At 38.9% G+C, this 22,580-nt stretch overlaps 1 protein-coding gene across 14 annotated transcripts in view; it reads right to left on the reverse strand.

The window, feature by feature from the left end:
• The window catches only part of CSNK1G1 (casein kinase 1 gamma 1), a 182,054-nt gene that overhangs the window by 107,455 nt on the left and 52,019 nt on the right, over positions 1-22,580 (reverse strand). For 11 of the 14 annotated variants that reach the window (XR_003210599.2, XM_025884416.2, XM_025884413.2 and 8 more), the window contains one exon: positions 85-484. Coding sequence is in view for 13 of the 14 variants with exons in the window: in XM_025884416.2 (XP_025740201.1) it covers positions 85-265 (181 nt within the window). In the remaining variant the exon portion in view is untranslated. Of the gene's footprint in view, positions 1-84; positions 485-12,403; positions 12,425-19,967; positions 20,017-22,580 lie in introns of those variants that run through there. The other 3 variants (XM_025884409.2, XM_073877180.1, XM_073877182.1) reach the window with 2 other exon arrangements.

Consider the following 22,580-nt stretch of genomic DNA (forward strand, 5'->3'; position numbering starts at 1 on the left):
AATTGCTTGTTCTAAAACACACCAAAGCTAATTACAGCTGTTGTTGTTGTTGTTGGAAGCCACTGATATAACCAAAGTCCTTACCTAATCTGAGCTCTCCGAAGTTCCCACACCCTATCTTCTTGCCAACCCTGAAGTTGGGTCCCACCATAAGAACCCCAGAGGATGTTGAGGAGCCAGACGGTCGGGGACAGTGGGTACTCCTTTGTGCCATGGGTTTAGTTGTCCGCTGTCTTTCATCCTTCTCCCTACTAGGATGGTCCATGATCCTACACGACAGAGTCTCTGCACGAGTAGCCTCAGTCCGTATATTTCTCTTCGATACAAAACTACATCCAAATAAACCGTAGTCAGAGAAAATTAAGGAGATCTTTTGGCACCATAGTTATGTTTCTAATGTATCTCCAGGAGATGAAAAATCATTGATTTGTTCTTGTAGGACATGTAGTCTGTGGATCTCAAGCATAGGAGTGTATTTTGTAACCTAGGTAAAAATCAAGAAAACATACAGTTAAAAATCAAATTTTAAAACAAATTCAGAAAGTTACCACTAATTAGAATGGATCCTATCCAAAAATGAACAAAGTGGATAGCTTCCTGAAATGGGTTTTGGTTTTATATTCTCCAACAGTTTAGCCATCTGGACTAGTTATTCATCTGGTAACATAAGCTCAGTAGGCTGCAGACCATAGCAGCTAAGGGAACACACAAGCCTTTAACATAAAATGCTATCTTTGGGGAGCCTGGGTGGCTCAGTTGGTTAAGCGACTGCCTTCGGCTCAGGTCATGATCCTGGAGTCCCGGGATCGAGTCCCACATCAGGCTCCCTGCTCGGCGGGGAGTCTGCTTCTCCCTCTGACCCTCTTCCCTCTCGTGCTCTCTATCTCTCATTCTCTCTCTCTCAAATAAATAAATAAAATCTTAAAAAAAAAATGCTATCTTTGGGATGCCTAGGGGGCTCAGTTGGTTAAGCATCCAACTCTTGATCTCAGGGTCATGAGTTCAAATCCTCTGTTGTCCTCCACACTGGGAGTGGAACCTTCTTACGTACGTACATACATACATACATATATACATACATAAATAAATGCTATCTTCTAGTACTGGACATATGACCCGCAAGAAAGCCATCTGCTCCCTTTCTCATCACTGGCCAACAGAAAGATACAGTGGGGTTAGGTCTAGTTAAATAAATTGAGGACATTTAAAAGCTCTTCCTTCAACTTTGTATAGAACCTATCATAAATGAAGTTACTTACTGTCCCCCCCCCATCCCCACCATATATCGAGCACTGACAGCAACTACACAATCCAAAACAAGTTACTGGTGACACAGACTTCTATAAAAGACTTCCCAAAACCCTAGTAGTACTAAGCAGTCCTAGACTAAAGCTTTGCAATTGTATCTAACATCCTCCAATTACCTTTGTTGTTTACTAAAAGTCCTTCAGACAGTATTAGTAAGAGAAGGGAAATAAAACTTAACATGTTTTAGATAGTTCTGTCTTAACTGGTGCAGGTATGTGTCTATGTATGAGAAACTGTCAGGCTATACTTTATTCCCTTACCTTATAAATTTCTTTGAAGACAGGAAAAAGATGGATCTTAGCCTATCCAGACAATTTTGAGCTACTCAACTAACTCCCAAATTTTCATAAATTATCACTAGTATAATAGTTTCATTTATAAGATTTGGAAAACTGTAATACCTTATCTACTGCTCTTCATATTTTTCATATGTGTTCACTCTAACAGATGGAGGTTATTTTCATGCTTGTCATTAACTTTCTCCATTACGCTTAAACTCATGAAACATTAGGTGGAATAATCATGTACAGCCCACATTATCCATGTATACTTGCATGTATGTATAGAAAAACATACAGCACTTCCCAGGTTAGAACCCTGCAAAAAGTCAAAAATCGTGTTCAGCTGGGAAAAGGATGTTTTTATTAACACTTGTAGCTTGTAGCCCAGAAGAATGACATTAACTCCCACAAACATGGAAAAAACTTACATTTAAGATACCAATTTTCTAATCTATGCATGCAACATGAGCATGGTCTAATCTGTAATTATGAAAGATTAATAATATTTAATACTACTTTTATGTGGCACCTCTCATTTAAGAAATCAAACTAATTGAACAATTAAAATTTTCAAAATCCTATTTATCACCACCCATTGCTCAAAACTATTTTCTACTTCCCCACTGCAAACTTTTTAGCTTGTCATTTGAGTCCCTCCAATATTAAACTCCCTATTTAAATTCTTGTAGTAAAAAGTTACTACATGGGGTGCCTGGGTGGTTCAGTTGTTAAGCATCTGCCTTCGGCTCAGGTCATGATCCCAGGGTGCTGGGATCAAGCCCCGCATTGGGCTCCCTGCTTAGCGGGAAGCCTGCTTCTCCCTCTCCCGCTCCCTCGTTTGTGTTCCTTCTCTCGCTTTGTCTCTCTCTGTCAAATAAATAAAATCTTAAAAAAAAAAAGTTACTACAGTGCTCGCTTCGGCAGCACATCTACTAAAAAAAAAAAAAGTTACTACATAAACACAAGGAGCATCCATTGTTAGCCCTTATACCTAGAATGGCCTCTTCTGTCTTAAAAGCCTGACTCACATCCTATGTCCCTTGTGAAACCTTTTATAACCAACTCATTATTAATACTTGGAGCACCACTGTGTATACTATGTATATATTTGCCACTTAACATGTACCAGATTATATTGATATCTACTCTAATACTCAATTTGATTATAAGCCTTTGAAGTTAGGGATCTTGTCATATCTCCTTTAGTTTCTTGCATATAAATGGTACTTAATAAATACTGAGTAACAATTATGATGGTCTTGCTTAACAGAAAACAGATTTTCAATGACATAACCAAATATTTACACAAAATAGTACAAGAGAATCCTGATTAACCCTAAAAACTCAGAATTCATCTAGAAAGAAGCTATTATTATTTCAATTCATTAGTGTTAGGACAGGATAGTTAGGATTTCTATTTCACAAGGATATTAAATGATTTATTTTCAGTTAGTAGCAGATAACATATGAGAAAGTTAGCTCAAGAACCAGGTCAAATGGGGGCGCCGGTTAAACGTCTGCCTTCTGCTCAGGTCATGATCCTGAGGTTCTGGGATTGAGTCCATATATATATGGGCTCCCTGCTCCACGGGGAGTCGGCTTCTCCCTCTGCCTCTGCCTTTCTCCCTATCTCTCTCAGTCTCTCATGAATAAATAAGTAAAATCTTAAAAAAAAAAAAAAAAAAAAAGAACCAGGTCAAATAGAACATCCAAGGTAAACACTGTTATACTTTATTTTTAAAAAATGACTTCCAAAGATAGCAGTAAAATACAAACTATAAGATTTGTCCATTTTTTCTTTTTTACAATAAAAAAAGGGGAGCAGAGGGGCACCTGGGTGGCTCAGCTGTTAAGCGTCTGCCTTCAGCTCAGGTCATGATCCCAGGGTCCTGGGATCAAGCCCTGCATCAGACTCCCTGCTCAGGGAGGAGCCTGTTTCTCCCTCTCCCACTCCCCCTACTTGTGTTCCCTCTCTCTCTTTGTCTCTCTCTGTCAAATAAATAAATAAAATCTTTAAAAAGGGGGGGAGGGAAATTCCACTTTTTTGTACCATAGACAAAAATAAACTCAAAACAGATTAAAGATCTAAATGTAAGACATGAAACCAGAGAACTCCTAAGAACAAACAAACAGACAAATACACACACAGACACATACACAGGCAGTAAACTTGGATATCAGCCTTCAGCACTATTTTTCTGGATATGTCTCCTTAGGCGAAGGAAACAAAAGCAAAAATAAACTATTGGGACTAAACTAAAAAGCTTTTGCACAGCAAAGGAAACCATCAACAAAACAAAAAGGCAGTCTACTGAAGGAGAGAAGATATTTACAAATGATAGATCCAGTAAGGATTAATACCCAATATATGAATAACTCACACAAATCAAGGCCAAAAAAAAACCAAATAACCTGATTTAAAAATGGGCAGAAAACCTGAATAGACATTTTTCCAAAGAAGACAAGCAGACATATGAAAAGAGGCTCAATATCAATAATCAGGGAAATGCAAATCAAAACCACAATGAGATATCACCTCACACCAGTCAGAATACCTAGTATCAAAAAGACAAGATTATGGGGCACTTCGCTGGCTCAGTAAGTAGAGCATGCACTCTTGATCTCAGGGTTGTGAGTTCGAGCCCCACATTCAGTGTAGAGATTACTTAAAAATAAAATCTTGGGGCACCTAGGTGGCTCAGTCGGTTAAGTGTCTGCCTTTGGCTCAGATCATGAGTATGGGGTCCCGGGATCAAGCCTGGGTCAGGCTCCCTGCTCAGCAGGGAGTCTGCTTCTTCCTCTCCCTCTGCCCCTCCCCCCACTTGTGTGCTCTCTCTCCCTATCTCAAATAAGTAAAATCTTAAAAAATAAAATAAAATAAAATAAAATCTTTTAAAAAAAGACAAGAAATAACAAGCATCGGCAAGAATGTGGAGAAAAAGAAACCCCTATATACTGTTGGTGGGAATGTAAATGGGTGTAGCAACTCTGGAAAACAGTATGGAGATTCCTGAAAAAATTAAAAATAGAAATACCATATGACCCAGTAATTCCACTTCTGGGTATTTACCTGAAGAAAACAAAAACACTAATTCGAAAAGATATATACACCCCTGTGTCTATTGTAGCATTATTTACAATAGCCAAGATGTGGAAGCAACCTAAGTTTCCATCGATAGGTGAATAAAGATGGGGGTGTGTGTGTGTAATGAAATATTAGTCATTAAAAAGAATGGAATGTTGCCAGTTTGTGACAACATGTGTGGACCTATAAGCTATTATACTAAGTGAAATAAGACAGAGAAAAACAAATACCGTATTATTTCATTTATATGTGGAATCTAAGAAACAAAACAAATGAACAAATGAACAAAAAAAACAGATTCATAAATACAGAGAACAAACTGGTGGTTGCCACAGGGGAGGCAGATTCAGGGGATGAGCAAAATAGGTGAAGGAGATTAAGAGGTACAAACTTCCAGTTATAAAATGAGTAGGTCACAAGGTTGGAAAGTACAACATAAGGAATGTAGTCAATAATACTGTAGTAACTTTATGTGGTGACAGATGGTAACCACACTTATGGTGGTGAGCATTTCATAACGCATGTAATTGCTGAATAACTATGCTGTACACCTGAAACTAATATTGTATATCAACTATATGTTAATAAAAAAGGAGGGAGGGAGAGAAATTATATAAATGCAATAAGATGTTTCTTTTTCTGGTAAATAAGCCATTTGGCAATTACTTGTAACTTATTAAACATGTAAATGCTATGATAAATTTTTAGAATCATACCAGCAAGTTCCCTAAGAAACTTAATTCTAGGGGCACCTGGGTGGCTCAGTTGGCTAAGCGTCTGTCTTCGGCTCAGGTCATGACCCCAGGGTCCTGGGGTTGAGCCACACATTGGGCTCACTGCTCAGCAGGGGGCCTACTTCTCCCTTTCCCTCTGCCTGATACTCCCCTGCTTGTGCTTTCTCTCTGTCAAATAAATAAAATTTTAAAAAAAGAAAGACCCTTAATTCTAATAGTTTCTATGAATTTAAGCATGCCTGAATTAAGAGGAAAGATATTTTTTCAAGTATAACACTCCACACATTCTTTGTAATCCAAAGTTATAATTCATTTCAGGAACTGGTTTACCGCCTCCCAGAAGGCATCATTCCATTAATAAAGCGACACTTACTGAATAAAAACAGATGTACACACATGGCTTTCCTGACTGGGAAATTATAAGAATTCTCCATCAGGTTAAAGAATTGTTGCTAATAGTAAAATTAAAAACTCCAATTCATCAAATTGTAGGTAGGGAACTTATGCCAAATCTGCTGGTTTATGATAGAGTTGAAGAATATGGCTATCTTCAACAGTGGTCAGTGAAAAATTTTCCTAGAAGATATCTAGAAGACATCTTAGAGTATTCTATCACATTGAAATGGGAGAAACTTATGTTTCTAGTAACTATCACCCTGAGCCAACATTCAAAAGAAACAGGCCAAAATGGGGCTCAGAGTCACTCTCTCATAAGGCAACAACGAATGCTTTGTGGAAGAGATAGGTATGGTCCTCTAACATGAATGAAATGACTAAAGTGGTTTTATTGCTTTATGTAGGAGTATTTTGAGAAGCTGTATGAAGTCTAAAAAAATTAAGTCATATTATAAAACCACCAAAGAAAATGTTTAAAGAATTACAGCTGTGAATCTGTTAAGAGAAAATAAATCATTGAATTAGTTTATTTCAGATTCTCATATATTGGCACCATCAAAATGAGGCATGTAAATATTTAAATTTTAAAGTCAAAACACACACAGCCTTTGTTGATAGTCAAGACAAGAGACAGTCAGCCTTCTAAATCTCTCTCTTCTGATATAACTTATGAGGAAATTGCTTAAAGGTGTAGGACTGCTAGATCATATGGTAAGTGTACATTTAACTTTAAAGAGTCTCTGAAGTGACTACACTCTTCTGCTGTTCCTTCATCTACCACATACTGGCTTTGGTGTGAAGGCTTACAGCCTCTCGGTCACAAGTTTCAGCTTCAGATATCCTTTCTCACACCAGTATCCAAAACAGAAATGAAAGGGCAATAGCAAAAAACTTTCTCGTCATGTATCTGTTTTTTGGTAAAGATGAAAATTCTTCCCAGAGCCCACAGCAAAGTTCCCCTTGTGTTAAGTTGCCAACAGTGTACACAACAATCCCTGAAATCCCCATTGTAAGCTCCTCAAAGAATGAGATGAAGCCTGACCTGATGTTTAGAACATAGGATAAGTTGGGGCACCTGGGTGGCTCAGTCAGTTTAGTGTCTGCCCTCGGCTCAGGTCATGATCTCAGAATCCTGGGATCGAGCCCTGAGTCGGGCTCCCTGCTCAATCAGGCTCCCTGCTCATCAGGGAGTTTGCTTCTCCTTCTCCCTCTGCCCAACCCCCTCATGCTCACGCTCTTTCTCTCAAATAAATAAATAAAATATTTTTTAAAAAGATTTTATTTATTTATTTGACAGGAAAAGAGAGCGAGAGCAGGAACACAAGCAGGGGGAGTGGGAGAGGGAGAAGCAGGCTTCCTGCAGAGCAAGGAGCCCGATGTGGGGCTCGATCCCAGAACCCTGGGATCATGACCTGAGCCGAAGGCAGATGCCCAACAACTGAGCCACCCGGGTGCCACTAAACAAATAAAATCTTAAAAAAAAAAAAATAGAACATACGATGAGTTTCAAGAACAGTATCATACTGAAAGAAGGTCACTGAGTAAATATTCAGTAAAAATGGTATCTGCATGTGTGTATGTGCTTGTATGTGTGTGTGCTAAAAGACTACCAAAAATTACAGAATAAAAAAATTAAAGAACAAATTAAGGACAAATAAAAGTCTTATAACTCATTTTAGCTTAAAAGAAAAAAGGACACTGTAAGAACATCACTTTAATTAATCTAACAAATGACCAAAATTTATTTTAGCCACAATACATTACAGGAGTGCTATTATTAAAGGGAAGACCAATGTTTACAGGTCCTGATACTGCTTCTGTTTTCCACAAATTCCAATTATTAATGTCTCCCAAATGTTTCCCATTCTTACCACCCTACCCCTCACTGCTCAGTCTATTCTCATCTAATGATTACTTTTTCAGTTTTATTTAAGATCACACTCTTAGCAATTTCAAATACAAAATATAGTATTAACTACAGTCACCATGCAGTATATTACATCCCCAGAACTTAATTATCTTATAACTGCAAGTTTGTACAGGAGTCTCCCCGTGTCTCCCTTAACCAGTTTCTGTTACCTATGGTAAACTTCCATCCAGAAGCAGATAATCTTCCTTCTGCCATATCATCAGAAAGTCAAGAGAAGCCTAGGGCTACGTCACAATGCCTGTGTCACTCCACTTCATCTCATCATATAAGCACTTTATCAACTGACACCATCACAAGAATAAGAAGGGGAGGGGCGCCTGGGTGGGTTCAGCTTGGGTCATGATCCCCGGGACCAGGATCGAGCCCCAGGGAGCCTGCTTCTCTCTCTCCCTCTACAGCTCCCCCTGCTTGTGCTCTCTCTCGCGCTCTCTCTCTCAAATAAATAAATAAAATCTTAAAAAAAAAAAAAAAAAAGAGGGACGCCTGGGTGGCTCAGTCGTTAAGCGTCTGCCTTCGGCTCAGGTCATGATCCCGAGGTCCTGGGATGGAGCCCCACATCGGGCTCCCTGCTCGGCGGGAAGCCTGCTTCTCCCTCTCCCACTCCCCCTGCTTGTGTTCCTGCTTTCGCTGTGTCTCCCTCTCTCTCTGTCAAATAAATAAATAAAATCCTTAAAAAAAAAAAAGAAAAAGAAAAAGGGACTACAGTACAGTAAGATCATCTATTACAGTATATTGTTATAACTGTTCTACTTGTCAGTTATTGTTGCTAATCTCTTACTGTGCCTAACTGATAAATTAAACGTTATCACAGGTATGTAATATAGGAAAAAACATAATATATATAGGGTACAGTACTATCCATGATTTTAGGCATCCACTGGGGGTCTTGGAACTTATCTATCGCAGATAAGGTGGGGGACTATTGTACCTTTTAACCACCTTCACAACCCCCCTATACCCACTATTACCCCTGCCTCCTGCCTCAGGCAACACCAATCTGTTGCTCTGAGTTCAGGTTTTTTATATTTCATAAATATGAGATCATACAGTATTTTGTCTTTCTCTTATTTCACTTAGCATAATGCCCTCAGGCTCACGTCACAAATGGCAGGATTTCATTTATTTTTATAGCTGAATAATATCCGTGTGTGTGTGTGTTACACACATACAACATATCTTATTCATTTATCTGTTGATGGGCATTTAGGCTGTTTCCATGTCTTGGCTATTGCACATAATGCTGCTATGAACATGGGGATACAGCTATCTCTTATTTTTAATTTCCTGAGGAACATCCCTACTGTTTTCCACAGTGTCTGTACCAATTTACATTTCCACTAACAGTTGCACAAGGGTTCCCTTTTCTCTACATCCTCACCAACATTTGGTATTTATCATTTAGGTAACAGTCATTTTAACAGGTGTGAAGTGTTACTACATTGTGGTATTGATTTGCATTTCCCTGATGATTAATAATGTTGATAATCTTTCCTATCCATATTGGTCACCTGTATGTCTTCTTTGGGAAAATGTCTTTTCAGTTCCTCTGCCTATTTTTTTTTTTTAAAGATTTTATTTATTTATTTGACAGAGAGAGAAAGACAGAGAGCGAGGGAACACAAGCAGGGGGAGTGGGAGAGGGAGAAACAGGCTACCCACCAAGCAGGGAGCCCGATGAGGGGTTCCATCCCAGGACCCTGGGACCATGACCTGAGCCAAAGGCAGACGCTTAAGGACTGAGCCACCCAGGTGCCCCTGTTTATATATTTTAGATATTAAGCACTTATCAAATATAGGATTTGCAAATATTTTCTCCCATTCAGTAGGTTGCCTTTTCATTTTATTAATGACTCTTTGCTATGCAGAAGCTTTTTAGTTTGGGGCACCTGAGTGGTTCAGTCAAATGAGCATCAGACTCTTGATTTCCGCACAGGTCATGGTCTCAGTGTTGTGAGATCGAGCCCCGCACTGGGCTCTGCATGGAGTCTGCTTGGGATTCTCTCTCTCTCTCTCTCTGCGTCTCTCTCCCTCCCTCCCTCTGCCCCTTCCACAGCTCGTGTGCATGCTCTCTCTTGCTAAATAAATAATCTTAAAAAAAAAAAAAAAAGCTTTTTAGTTTGATGTAATTCCACTTCATTTTTGCTTTTGTTGTCAAACTAAAAAAAATCATTGCCAAGACTAATATCAAGTTGCTTGTGCTCTTTGTTTTCTTCTAGGAGTTTTGTCATTTCAGGTCTTACATTCAAGTCTATAATCAATTTTGAGTTCATTTTTGTGATGAAAGACAGGGGACCAGTTTTCCCATCACCATTTATTGAAAAGACTATGCTTGGGGCGCCTGGGTGGCTCAGATGGTTAAGCGTCTGCCTTCAGCTCAGGTCATGATCCCAGGGTCTTGGGATCAAGCCCCACATCGGGCTCCTGGCTCAGCAGGGAGCCTGCTTCTCCCTCTCCCTCTGCCCCTCCCCTCGCTCATGCTCTCTCTCTCTCTCTCTATCTCTGTGTCTCAAATGAATAGATAGAATCTTAAAAAAAAAAAAAAGTTAAAAAAAAAAGACTATACTTTATTGTATATTCTTGGCTCCTTTGTTAGAAATTAATCGACCATTTATACATGGGTATATTTCAGGGATCTCTATTCTGTTCCCTTGATCTATGTGTTTTTATCCCAGTACCATACTGCTTTGATTACTGTAACTTTGTATTACAGTTTGAAATCCAGAAGTTTTCAGCCACCCACGCATCCCTCGATTTCTTTTTCTTGACTAAGTGCTCCGGCTAGGACTTCCAATACTATGCTGATTTCTTCTTTGACCCACTGATTGTTCAGTGGCATGCTGTTTAATCTCCACGTATTTCTGGTTTTTCCACTTTTTCTTGTAATTGATTTTTAGTTTCATGCCATTGTGGTCAGAAAAGATCCTTGAGGGGCATCTGGGTGGCTCAGTTGGTTAAGCATCTGCCTTCAGCTCAGGTCATGATCACAGGGTTCCTGCATCCAGCCCCACGTCAGGCTCCCTGCTCAATGAGGAGTCTGCTTCTCCCTCTCCGTCTGCCTCTCCCCCTGGCTCATGCTCTCTCCCTCTCCCTCTCTGTCAAATAAAAAATAAATAGGGGCACCTGGGTGGCTCAGTTGTTTAAGCACCTGCCTTCAGCTCAGGTCATGATCTCAGGGTCCTGGGATCAAGCCCCACATTGGGCTCCCTGCTCCGTGGAGAGCCTGCTTCTCCCTCTCTTGCTGTGTCTCTCTCTGTCAAATAAATAAATAAAATCTTTTTAAAAATAAATAAATAAAATCTTAAAAAAAAAAGAAAGAAAGAAAAGATGCTTGATATGCTTTCAGTCTTCTTAAATTTATTAAGACTTGTTTTGTGACCTAACATATGATCTATCCTGGAGAATATTGTGTGTGGGTAAGAAAAATGGGTATTCTGCTGCTGTCAAGTAGAACATTGTGTAAATGTCTGTTGAGTCCATCTGGTCTAGCATATACTTTAAGTCCAATGTTTACTTACTGAATATCTATCTGGATGATCCACCCACTATTGAAAGTGGGGTACTGAAGGCCCCTACCATTATTGCGCTGCCGTCTATTTTTCCCTTCAAGTCTATTAATGTTTATATATATTTAAGAGCTCCTATGTTGGGTGTATAAATATTTACAGAAGTTATATCATCTTGTTGGACTGACAACATTACCATTATGATGACCTTGTTCTTATTAGAGTATTTGTCTTAAAGTCTGTTTTGTCTGAGATAAGTATAGCTACCACTGCTTTCTTTTGGTTTCCATTTGTATGGAATATCTTTTAACATCTCTTCACTTTCAGTCTGTGTGTGTCCTTAAAGCAGATGTGTCTCCTGTAGGCAGCATATAGTTGGGTCTTATCTTTTCATCTATTATTAAGTCACTTCATGTCTTTCGATTGGAGAAATTTAGTCCACTTATATTTAAAGTCATTATTGATATATATATGGACTTACTATTACCATTTTGTTAACTATTTTTCTGGCTGTTTTATAATTCCTTTGTTCTTTTCTTGTTCCCTTTGTCTCTTCCTTTATGACTTGATGATTTTCTTTAGTGTGTGCTTAGATTCCTTTCACTTTCTCTTTCGTGTATCTTAAAGCTTTCAGCTTTATAGTGCAATGAGGCTTATATAAAATATGTTTCCAACAGTCTAAGTTGATAACAACTTAAAATGCACATTAAAGCTCTATATTTTTACACACACACTCATTTTATGTTTTTGATGCCACAATTTACATCTTTTTACCTTGTGTATCCATTAAGAAATTATTGTAGCTTGTTATTCTTACTACTTTTCTCTTTTAAACTTCATACTAGATTTATAAGTGATTTACCCACCACCATTACAACATTAGAAAATGCTGGATTTAACTATATATTTACCTTTACGAGATTTATACATTCATATGTTTTCCTGTTAATAATTACGATCCTTTAGTTTCAGCTTAAAAAAGTCCCTTTAACATTTCTTTTAAGGCTGGTCTAGTGGTGATAAACTCCTTCAATTTTTGCTTGTCTGGAAAATTCTTCATCACTCCTTCAATTCTAAAGGCTTTCTGACCTCAGGGACCAACTTTATGACCATTATTTTTAACACTTTATCAAGTAAATCATTTACCACTGTTTCTCGAGTTTTACCTTGTTCTTTTGGTCAGAAAATATTCCTCTGTTTCTTCATTTTCTTTGACTCTGTTGGTTTTTGTGTATTGGATAAAACATCCACCTCTCCTAGTCCTGGTAGAGTAGTCTCCTGTAGATGAAACTTACTGCTCAGCCAGGCCCTAGCTCTTTGCTGTTTCTCAAATCTTTGTGATTGTCCAAGCCACCTTCTTTGTTCTTAGTGGTTCCCAGTAGTTAAGGATGGGCCAACACCTGTCAGTGACCCAAAGGGGAGGACCTAAGTCAGCATTTTGATTAAGGCTAACTAGAAGCTGGACCTTCAGGCAGCAGCTTTTAAAGTATGCAAGTAGATCACTTTCAGGGAGACTGAAAGCAGGGCTTTTTAATCTGTTCCTTCTGCATTAAGCCCTCAGGGCTATAGTCTAAAAACTGTTTGTTATAGTCTTGTGGGACTCACAAACACAAGCCCTGCTAGCCACCAGAATCAGGCAATCACGGGGTGTACCCCCAGGCAGCAGCCACAAAAACCAGGGCACCAGATGATTATACAGACTCAGTCTAAGGAGACACTGGTGACGTGCAGTAGGCCAGAGGGAGAGTCCTGCATCAGGCTCCTTGCTCATGGGGGAGACTGCTTCTCCCTTTGCCCCTCCCTCCACTCATCTCTTTCTCTCTCTCTCAAAAATAAAATCTTAAAAAAAAAAAAGAAAATAAGAAAAGGCAAAAGACCCAGAATAGCTAACACATATTTCAAAGAGAAGTACAAAGTCGGATGACTAACACTATTCAACTTTAAGACTCACTATAAAGCTACAGTAATCAAGACAGTGTGGTACAGGTAAAAGAATAGACAGATCAATGGAACAGAAGAGAAAGCCTAGAAATAGGCCCACACAAAAATAATAAAACTGATCTTTGACAAAGGAGCAAAGGCAATACACAGTGGAGGACTGTCTCTTCTAAAAATGATGCTGGAAGAAATGGATACTACATGCAAAAAAGTGAATCTAGACACAGACCTCACACCTATCACAAAAATTAACTCAAAATGAATGACAGATCTAAATGGAAAACACAAAACTATAAAACTACTAGAAGGTATTATAGAGAAAATCTAAGTGACCTTGGGTTTGGCAATGATTTCTCAGATCCACCACCAAAGGTACAATCCATGAAAGAAAAATTGATAAGCTGGACTTAATTAAAATTAAAAACTTCTGCTCTGCAAGTCACTGTTAAAAGAATGAAAAGACAAGCTACTGACTGGGAGAAATATTCACAAAACAAATACCTGAAAAAGGACTCTTATCCAAAACATAAAAAAAAACCCTTAAGGGGCACCTGGGTGGCTCAGTTTGGTTAAGTGACTGCTTTGGCTCAGGTCATGATCCCGGGGTCCTGGGATCAAGTCCCACATTGGGATCCCGGCTCAGTGGGGAGCCTGCCTCTCCCTCTGGCCCTCCCCCTCTCATGCTGTTTCTCTCTCTCAAATAAATAAATAAAATCTTTAAAAACAAAACAAAAAACCCTTGAAACTAAACAAGAAAATAAACCCAATTAAAAATGGGCAAATGGGGGCACCTGGCTGGTTCAGTCGGTAAAGCATACGACTCTTGATCTCAGGGTCCTGAGTTCAAGTCCCAAGTTGGGTGTAGAGCTTACTTAAAAAAAAAGAAAAAGAAAATGGGCAAAGGATCTGAACGGATACCTCACAAAGACATACAGATCACAAATAAGCATATGAACAGATGATCAACATCATATGCCATTAGGGAACTGCAAATTCAAATAAGGTACCACAACACTATTAGAATGGAAAGCACAAAACACTGACAACATCAAATGCTGGTGAGGATGTGGTGCAACAAGAACTCTAGTTCATTGCTGGCTGGAATGCAAAATGGTACAGCCACACTGGAAAACAGTTTGGCAGTTTCTTACAAAGCTAAACATATTCTTACCATATGATCCAGCAATCCTTGGTACTTATTCAAAAGAACTGACAACTTAAGTCCATACAAAAACCTTCACATAATGTTTTTAGCAGCTAAACATAGTAAATGTTTTTATTTGAAATGGCCAAAAAGTGGAAGCAACGAAGGTATCTTTCAATAGGTGAATGGATAAACTATGATATAGCCATGCAAAGGAATATTATTCAGCAATAAAAATAAATGAAGTATCAAGCCATGAAAAGAAATAGAGGAGCCTTCAAAGAATATCACTAAATAAAGGAAGCCAATCTGAAAATACTATATACCATACGATTCCAACTATATGACACTCTGGAAAAGGAAAAATTGTGGGGACAGTAAAAAGATCAGTGGTTGCTAAAAATTCAGGGAGACAAAGGGAGAAAGGGATGAAAAGGTAGAGGGGATTTTTGGAGCAATGAAACTATTCTATAGAATACTATAATGGTAGATACATGTCATTATGTGCTTGTCAAAACCCATATAATATATAACACAAGGACTGGATTCTAATGTAAACTTTGGGCTTTAGTTAATAATAATACAGTCAACCCTTGAACAGCACAGATCCACTTATAAAGGATTGTTTTGTTTTGTTTTTTAAGACTTTATTTATTCGACAGAGAGAGACACAGCGAGAGAGAGAAACAAGCAGGGGAAGTGGGAGAAGGAGAAGCAGGCTTCCCACTGAGCAGGGGGCCTGATGCGGGACTCGATCCCAGGATCATGACCTGAGCCCAAGGCAGACGCTTAACCAACTGAGCCACCCAGGTGCCCCTATAAAGTACTGTTTTTTTATAAATACAGTACAGTATTATAAATGTATTTTCTCTTCCTTACGATTTTAATATTTTCTTTTCTCTAGCCTACTTTATTTTTTTTTTTAAGATTTTATTTATTTAGGGCGCCTGGGTGGCTCAGTTGGTTAAGCAGCTGCCTTCGGCTCGGGTCATGATCCTGGGGTCCCGGGATCGAGTCCCATATCGGGCTCCCTGCTCAGCAGGGAGTCTGCTTCTCCCTCTGACCCTCTTCCCTCTCGTGCTCTCTCTCTCTCATTCTGTCTCTCAAATAAATAAATAAAATCTTTAAAAAAAAAAAGATTTTATTTATTTGACAGAGAGAGACACAGCGAGAGAGGAAACACAAGCAGGGGAGTGGGAGAGGGAGAAGCAGGCTTCCCACCCAGCAGGGAGCCCGATGCAGGGCCCCATCCCAGGACCCCAGGATCATGACCTGAGCCGAAGGCAGACGCTTAACGACTAAGCCACACAGTCGCCCCTCTAGCTTACTTTAAAAATACAGTATATAATACATACAACACACAAAATTTGTGTTGACTATGTTATTAGTGAGGCTTCTGGTCAACAATAGACGATCAGTAGTTAAGTTTTTGGGAAGTCAAAAATTATAGGCAGATTCTCAACTGCACTGGAGGGCTGGCATCCCTAACCCCCACATTATTCAAAGGTCAACTATAACTTTAAATAAGCATGTATTATTTTAGTTATTAAAAAAAATCATAAGATAAAAATTCCCTCAATTTTCTAACACAAACCAGCAAAAGCATATCTGCAAAGCTACCTATCTTTCCATCACCTTCTTCCTGTCTCAAACAGAACAGGTGGTCCTCTCACCCAAGGCATGTAACTTATAAACTTTACTGTATCATCTCCCTCACCTATAACCTTTATCCTCTCCCTCTCTCCTGATCCCCTACAATGAGCAGCAAACATGTTCAAAACATTCCCATTAAAAATACAAGACACAATGCCCATGCCTTGGTTATTATCTCTGGTCCAGCTACCATCCTCTCTCCCATGGGCCCTTCATAATCTAACTGAAGAGTTGTCCTTCCTTACTGTTTCTATTTCCTTATTATGAACACTGCACAATATGGTTTTTAATCCTATCCCTCCAAACCACTATTACCTTTCTTTTCCCCAGGTAAACCACACCCTTGAGGTCAAATCTGAGGAACACTGTTCAGTCCTTATCTTTCTGATCTCCTGGCACTGGTGGCCTTTTGCTCGTATTTAAAAAAAAAAATTCTTTTCCCTTTGAGTTCATACTGTCACTCTCTTCTGACTTTCCTTCTATCTCCCTCACTGCCTTTTTTTTTTTTTTTAAAGTATGGTCCATGCCTAGCATGGAGCCGAACACAGGGCTTGAACTCACTGCCCTGAAATCATGTCTTGAGCTGATATCAAGAGTCAGACGCTCAACCCAGTGAAACACCCAGGTGCCCCTTACTGCTCCTTACTCAGCCTGTCCTTAAATGGTTTCATTTCCCCTGAATACTGGCTCAAGCCTCTCTTCTCACTCAACATTACTTCATGGCTTCTAGTCATACATTCCTTCAACATAAAAGTATTAAGCATTTATTATGTAAAAGACACTGTTCCCAGGCACTGCTACATTGTCCTAAGCATTCATATCATACGTTCATTACATGCTAATAATTTACATTTCCAGCCTTTCTCCTGAGGTTGAGATCTACATAGTCAGAGGTATACTTAATTTTTCTACCTAAACATAAAAAATGCAGATACTTCAAACTGAACACTCCCAAATGAACTCATCTCTTGGCTCCCATTTCTCCCACCACCCTTTCCTCCCCAAGAAAACTTGAAACCTACTTTCTTCTCCTGGGATCTTAATGTCAAGCACAATACTACTACCTCATGACCTAAACAAGAGACAAAAGAACTGTCAATTTTAGCTCTTACAAACACTCAAATCTAAAGTTTTCTCCATGTTGATTAGGACCATTGTGGCAAAGAAACTATCCTCCCAGAGGGTTGGAACACAATCTCGTAACTGATCTCCTTGCTCCAGGTTTCCCCTCTCAACTCTTGCCTCTCCATAGCAATCTCTGCTACACTGTGGCCTGAGGGAACTTTCTAAAATGTAGGTCTGATCTGTTATCTTCCAACACAAACTTTCAATGGCTTCTCAATAGCCTTAAAGAAAAGGTAAGGACACCTATTGAATGGAGCACCAGGTGTTACATGCAAACAATGAATCATGGAACATTACATCAAAAACTAATGATGTAATGTATGGTGATTAACATAACATAATAAAATTAAATTTAAAAAAAAGAAAAGAAAAGAAATAATTTGATATTAAAAAAAAATCTTTTAAGTGGCTTAAAGTCCTTCCTGATCTGGCACTTGCTTATCTCTCCAGCTTCATTTCACTTCAATCCTCCCCTTGCAGTAAATGTTAATGAACACCAAAATTAACTTCATTTCTTCTCAAAGGCCCTCAGCCTGGGCCCCTTAAGTTAACTCATGCTTCCCTTTAGGCTTTACCTTAAATGTCCCTCTGTCTGGAAAACTTTTCCTGACTCCTCAATTCTGTGTTCCACGTCCCTCATGTGTACTCTTTCAGTAGGGCATTTGTTAAGACAGTGAAACTACTCTGTATGATACTATAATGGTGGATATATGTCATTATACATTTGTCAGAACCCACAGAATGTACGACACCTCGAGTGAGCCCTAATGTAAACTACAGGCTTTGGGTGATTATGATTTGTCAATGTAGGTTCATCAATTATAACAAATGTATCACTTGGTGGGGGGTGTTGTTAATGGGGGAGCTATGCATGTTTGGGGGGATATGAGGGGTAAATCTCTATACCTTTTTCTTCATTTTCCTGTGAACCTTAAAACTGCTCTAAAAAATGATGTCTTAAAAAAAAAAAGAGGATATATACACGTGTGTGCTTGTTTACACGTTTTTAAATATTACTTCTACATAAAAGAACTTCAAGCAATTAATAGCAATCACTGAAGGAGTCTGCATAATTTCCAGGTGTTGAAAAGGAAAAGCACTTATATCTATTCAAAGTGGAATTCTTGGGACACTTGAGTGGCTCAGTCAGTTAACTGTCTGCCTTTGGCTCAGGTCATGATCCCAGGGTCCTGGGATCGAGTCCTACATCCGGCTCCCTGCTCCGCGAGGAGCCTGCTCCTCCCTCTGCCTGCCACTCCCCCTGCTTGTGCTCTCTTTCTCTCTCACTCTCCATCAAAAAAATAAAATCTTAAAGACAACAACAACAAAGTGGGGTTGTTAATTCAACCAACAAACATTTAATGAGTGCCTAAAACTAGGATAGTCACCAGGGATATAATGGTGAGGTCAACATATATGTACCTTCCTGTGCTCACAGAGCCTATACTCTAGAGATGGCATCACAATCAATCACAGGAATAAAAGAAATACCAAGAAAACAAAGACCTGCTGAAATAAAGATTATGAGTAAGTCAAAAGGAAGAATTTTAGATAGAGGGGGATTAAGGCCTTTATTAGAAGCCACACTTAAACAGTGTCCTCAAGGATGAGAAGGAGCCAACCTTATTAAGAGCTAGGAACAGAACCTCCAGAGAGAGGAACAGCCTGTAAAAAAAGACTTGGTGGAAGAAGACCGACAAGGCTGGGGATTATTGTTTTCAAGGTGAAGACATAGCAGGAGTCCATCATTCAGGACTTTTACAGATCACAAAGAAGCAGCCATTTAAGCATTTAAAGCAATGGAGTTACATTTATATGCAAAGCGTTTTAGGGTTTACAAAAGACATTTATATTTATTTTTATTTTATATTTAAATTCAACTTAGTTAACATATACTGTATTATTAGTTTCAGGTGTGGAATTTAGTGATTCATCAGTTGCATACAACACCCAGTGCTCAATACATCAAGCACCCTCCTTATTGCCCATCACCTAATTACCCTATGCCCCCACCCACCACCCTTCCAGCAACTGTTTCCTATAGTTAAGAATCTCTTATGGTTTGCCTCCCTGCTTTCATCTTATTTTTTTCCTTCCCTTCCCCTATATTCATCTGTTTTGGTTCTTAAATTCCACATGAGTGAAATCATATGGTATTTGTCTTTCTCTGACTGACTTATTTCACTTAGCATTATATTCTCTAGATCTACCCATGGTGTTGCAAATGGCAAGATTTCATTCTTTTTTGATGGCTGAGTAATATTCCATTGTATATATATATACCACATCTGCTTTATCCATTCATCTGTTGATGGACATCTGGGCTCTCCATATTTTGGCGATTGTGGACACTGCTGTTTATAAACAGTAGGGTGCATGTGCCCCTTTGAATCACTATGTTTGCATCCCTTGGATAAATAGCTAGTAGTGCAAATGCCGGCTGGTAGGGAATTCTATTTTTTAACTTTTTGAGTTTTCCAGAGTGGCTGCACCAGTCTACATTCCCACCTACAGTGTAAAAGGGTTCCCCTTCCTCTACATCCTCACCACCAACTGTTGTTTCCTGACTTATTAATTTTAGCCATTCTGACTGATGGTGGTTTTGATTTGTATTTCCCTGATACCAAGTGATAATTACATTTTTCAAAATGATTAACTCTGGGTGCTATGTGACCTATTCAGTGAAATGAACCTGGACTTACCTGCCCTGATAAAAACCAATTTATTCCTTGCCATAGATGAGGAAACTGAAGCTCAGATAGGTTATATTCACTAACTAGGTCGCATAGTCAAACCCAGCCAGGAGTCCAAAACATGAGCTCTCTCCCATCTGCCACACATACCAGAGAACCCTGCACTCACTTACTCACCCATTCAGCCCCATTGAATCAAAAGTGCACTGACTTCACAACTGTCCTCCTGAAACAATAAAAAAACAAAAGTGTATGGTGATTTTTAGATGTGTCCACAATTTTTTTTTACTAGGAAGCCAGCCTAATTCTCCCTCCCTTGAATAACTTAAAATTCCTTCTGTTTCCCACACTGATGCTCTTCATCACTTGAACACTATATTTATGACTCCTTTTTGTGGCAAAATTTCTCCATGGGATCTCATTTGCATTTTTTAAAAATTGCAGCTTTATTGATATAATTTATATACCATACAACTCATCTAAAGCACATTTGTTTTTTAAATAATTTTGGGGGGTGCCTGACTGGCTCAGTCAGTTAAGCGTGCAACTCTTGATCTCAGGATTGTGAGTTCAAGCCCCATGTTGGGTGTAGAGACTACTTAAAAATAAAATCTTTAAAAATAATAATTTAAAAATAATTTTTGAACTTGGGAGATATCAAATTTAGCCCAAAATTAGTACAGCTGGCTTTTCTTGAGTTTGTTCACCTGGTAAATACTGAATCAGTTTCCTTAGTTGGCTCATTCATTTCACCAAACTGACAGAGATGGGCAGGGACCTAGGCCTAAAGGAACTGTCATACAACTGAGAAAAGGATCTTAGGAGACTGTTTCTCCTGCCTTTGGCTTCATCTCTAAATCTTGTTTATATAAATTTGGTAAGAACTGTGAAAAGTAAAAGCACTTATATCTATTAAAAGTGGAATTCTTGGGACGCCTGGGTGGCTCAGTAAGTGTCCGCCTTCACATCAGGTCATGATCCCAGGGTCCTGGGATCAAGCCCCACATTGGGCTCTCTGCTCAGGGGAGAGTCGGCTTCTCTCTCTGCTCCTCCCCTGCTCATGCTCCCTTGCTCTCTCTCTCTCAAATAAATAAAATCTTAAAAAAAAATTTGGTAAGGACTATTTCATGTATAAGCCAACGGTGATATTAAAAGGTTTAATCAGAGAGGAGGGAAAATATGTATTTATATAAATGTTTTTACAAATAATATAAATAAATTATATATAGTTTATCACTTTGTTGTTGTGGTCTCAAAACATATGTACCTAATCTTCTTTTTCCTATGACATATTGGTATGGCTTTTCAAACTTTATATGGTTCTGACAACAGTGCATGGTCTTCCTGGAAAGGATAGTTACAACTGAATTCCTTTCAATTTGGTCCAAAATATACTGTTCCTGGAAGGCATTCCTTGAAACCTGTGGCATAAATTAGGGATGTTATCTCTGTTTTCATCACCCTGATAAAGTTTTCTTCATTACTTTTGTTTTCTTACTGTTTTGTCATTATTGTTAATTCATTATACTCTATTCTTTAAGCAGGGAGGGTTAAGGTTGAAGGCTAATGGGTATGAACGTATAGCTATACTATCTTCTTTCTGGGAGAACTATTTACTTTGAACAAATGTTCAAATTTACTGTGAAACTGGATAAAACCTGGTTTTATCCAGATTCTCATCCATTACACTTTGAGCTGCTTGACTTCTTGTTACTTCATAAAATTTATCACATTCAATTTTCTTGTCAAATTATATATATTTTCCAAGTATTACTAAAATGTAACTAATCTCTAAGGATAAAAATCTGACATCCAATAATATCTAAAATGTACCACCTTTTTTCCCCAAATATGTTTTGAATAGCACTTTTAGAAAAAACTGGCCTCTTCAGGTGATTACTTTAAGAAAGCAGTACTTATCTGGATTTTAAATTATTGAAAGTTTTTTTCAAAGTTAGCGTAATTTCTCATGCTAATCTTTTTTTTTTTAAGATTTTATTTATTTATTTGAGAGAGAGAATGAGAGGGAGAGAGAGCATGAGAAGAGGGAGGGAAATATCTGCTTCATGAGAAGCCGACTCCCCACTGAGCAGGGAGCCCAATGCAGAACTCGGATCCCGGGACTCCAGGATCATGACCTGAGCCGAAGGCGTTGCTCAACGAACTGAGCCCACCCAGACGCCCTCATGCTAATCTTTTGTTTTATAGACATAAAATGTAACACCCTTCCCTTGAATAAATTAAAATGATAAAAGGATAATACTGCTTGTCTAAAAGGCCTAAAACAGAACAAACTGAATGATGGCCTAAGCACAACCAGGGCTTTTTATAATTCTCCAGATAATTGCATTAAACAGGCATGCATCAAGAAACAAACTCACTGATGCAAAGGTTGCAATGCTGAGAAGGACCAGATGTCAAACGTAACGAGTCATGACCACTTCAAAGGTATATGGTGGTAGAGTGAACAGTGGGCATCCCATCTAAAGCACAGCTATGTCTCGGCCCCTGTTGACTTCTACTAGACCCAGTGCTGCCAGCACTGATTTTTAAAGAGTTGTTATTAGTCACTGAAATTTGAATAAAATCTCCCCCAATTTCTGAGGCGCCTGGGTGGCTCAGATGGTTAAGCATCTGACTTCAGCTAAGGTCATGATCTCAGGATCCTGGGATCAAGCCCCACATGGAGCCTCTGCATCCAGTCCTGTGCACCCACCCCCAGGGCTCCCTGCTCAGCAGGGAGTCTGCTTGTCCCTCTCCCTCTGCCCCTCCCCACCAAGCCTGCTCTCT

Source organism: Callorhinus ursinus, unplaced genomic scaffold (assembly GCF_003265705.2).
Source record: "Callorhinus ursinus isolate GAN/ISIS: 27379988/994484 unplaced genomic scaffold, GSC_fseal_2.0 scaffold25, whole genome shotgun sequence".
Taxonomy (NCBI): Eukaryota; Metazoa; Chordata; class Mammalia; order Carnivora; family Otariidae; genus Callorhinus; species Callorhinus ursinus.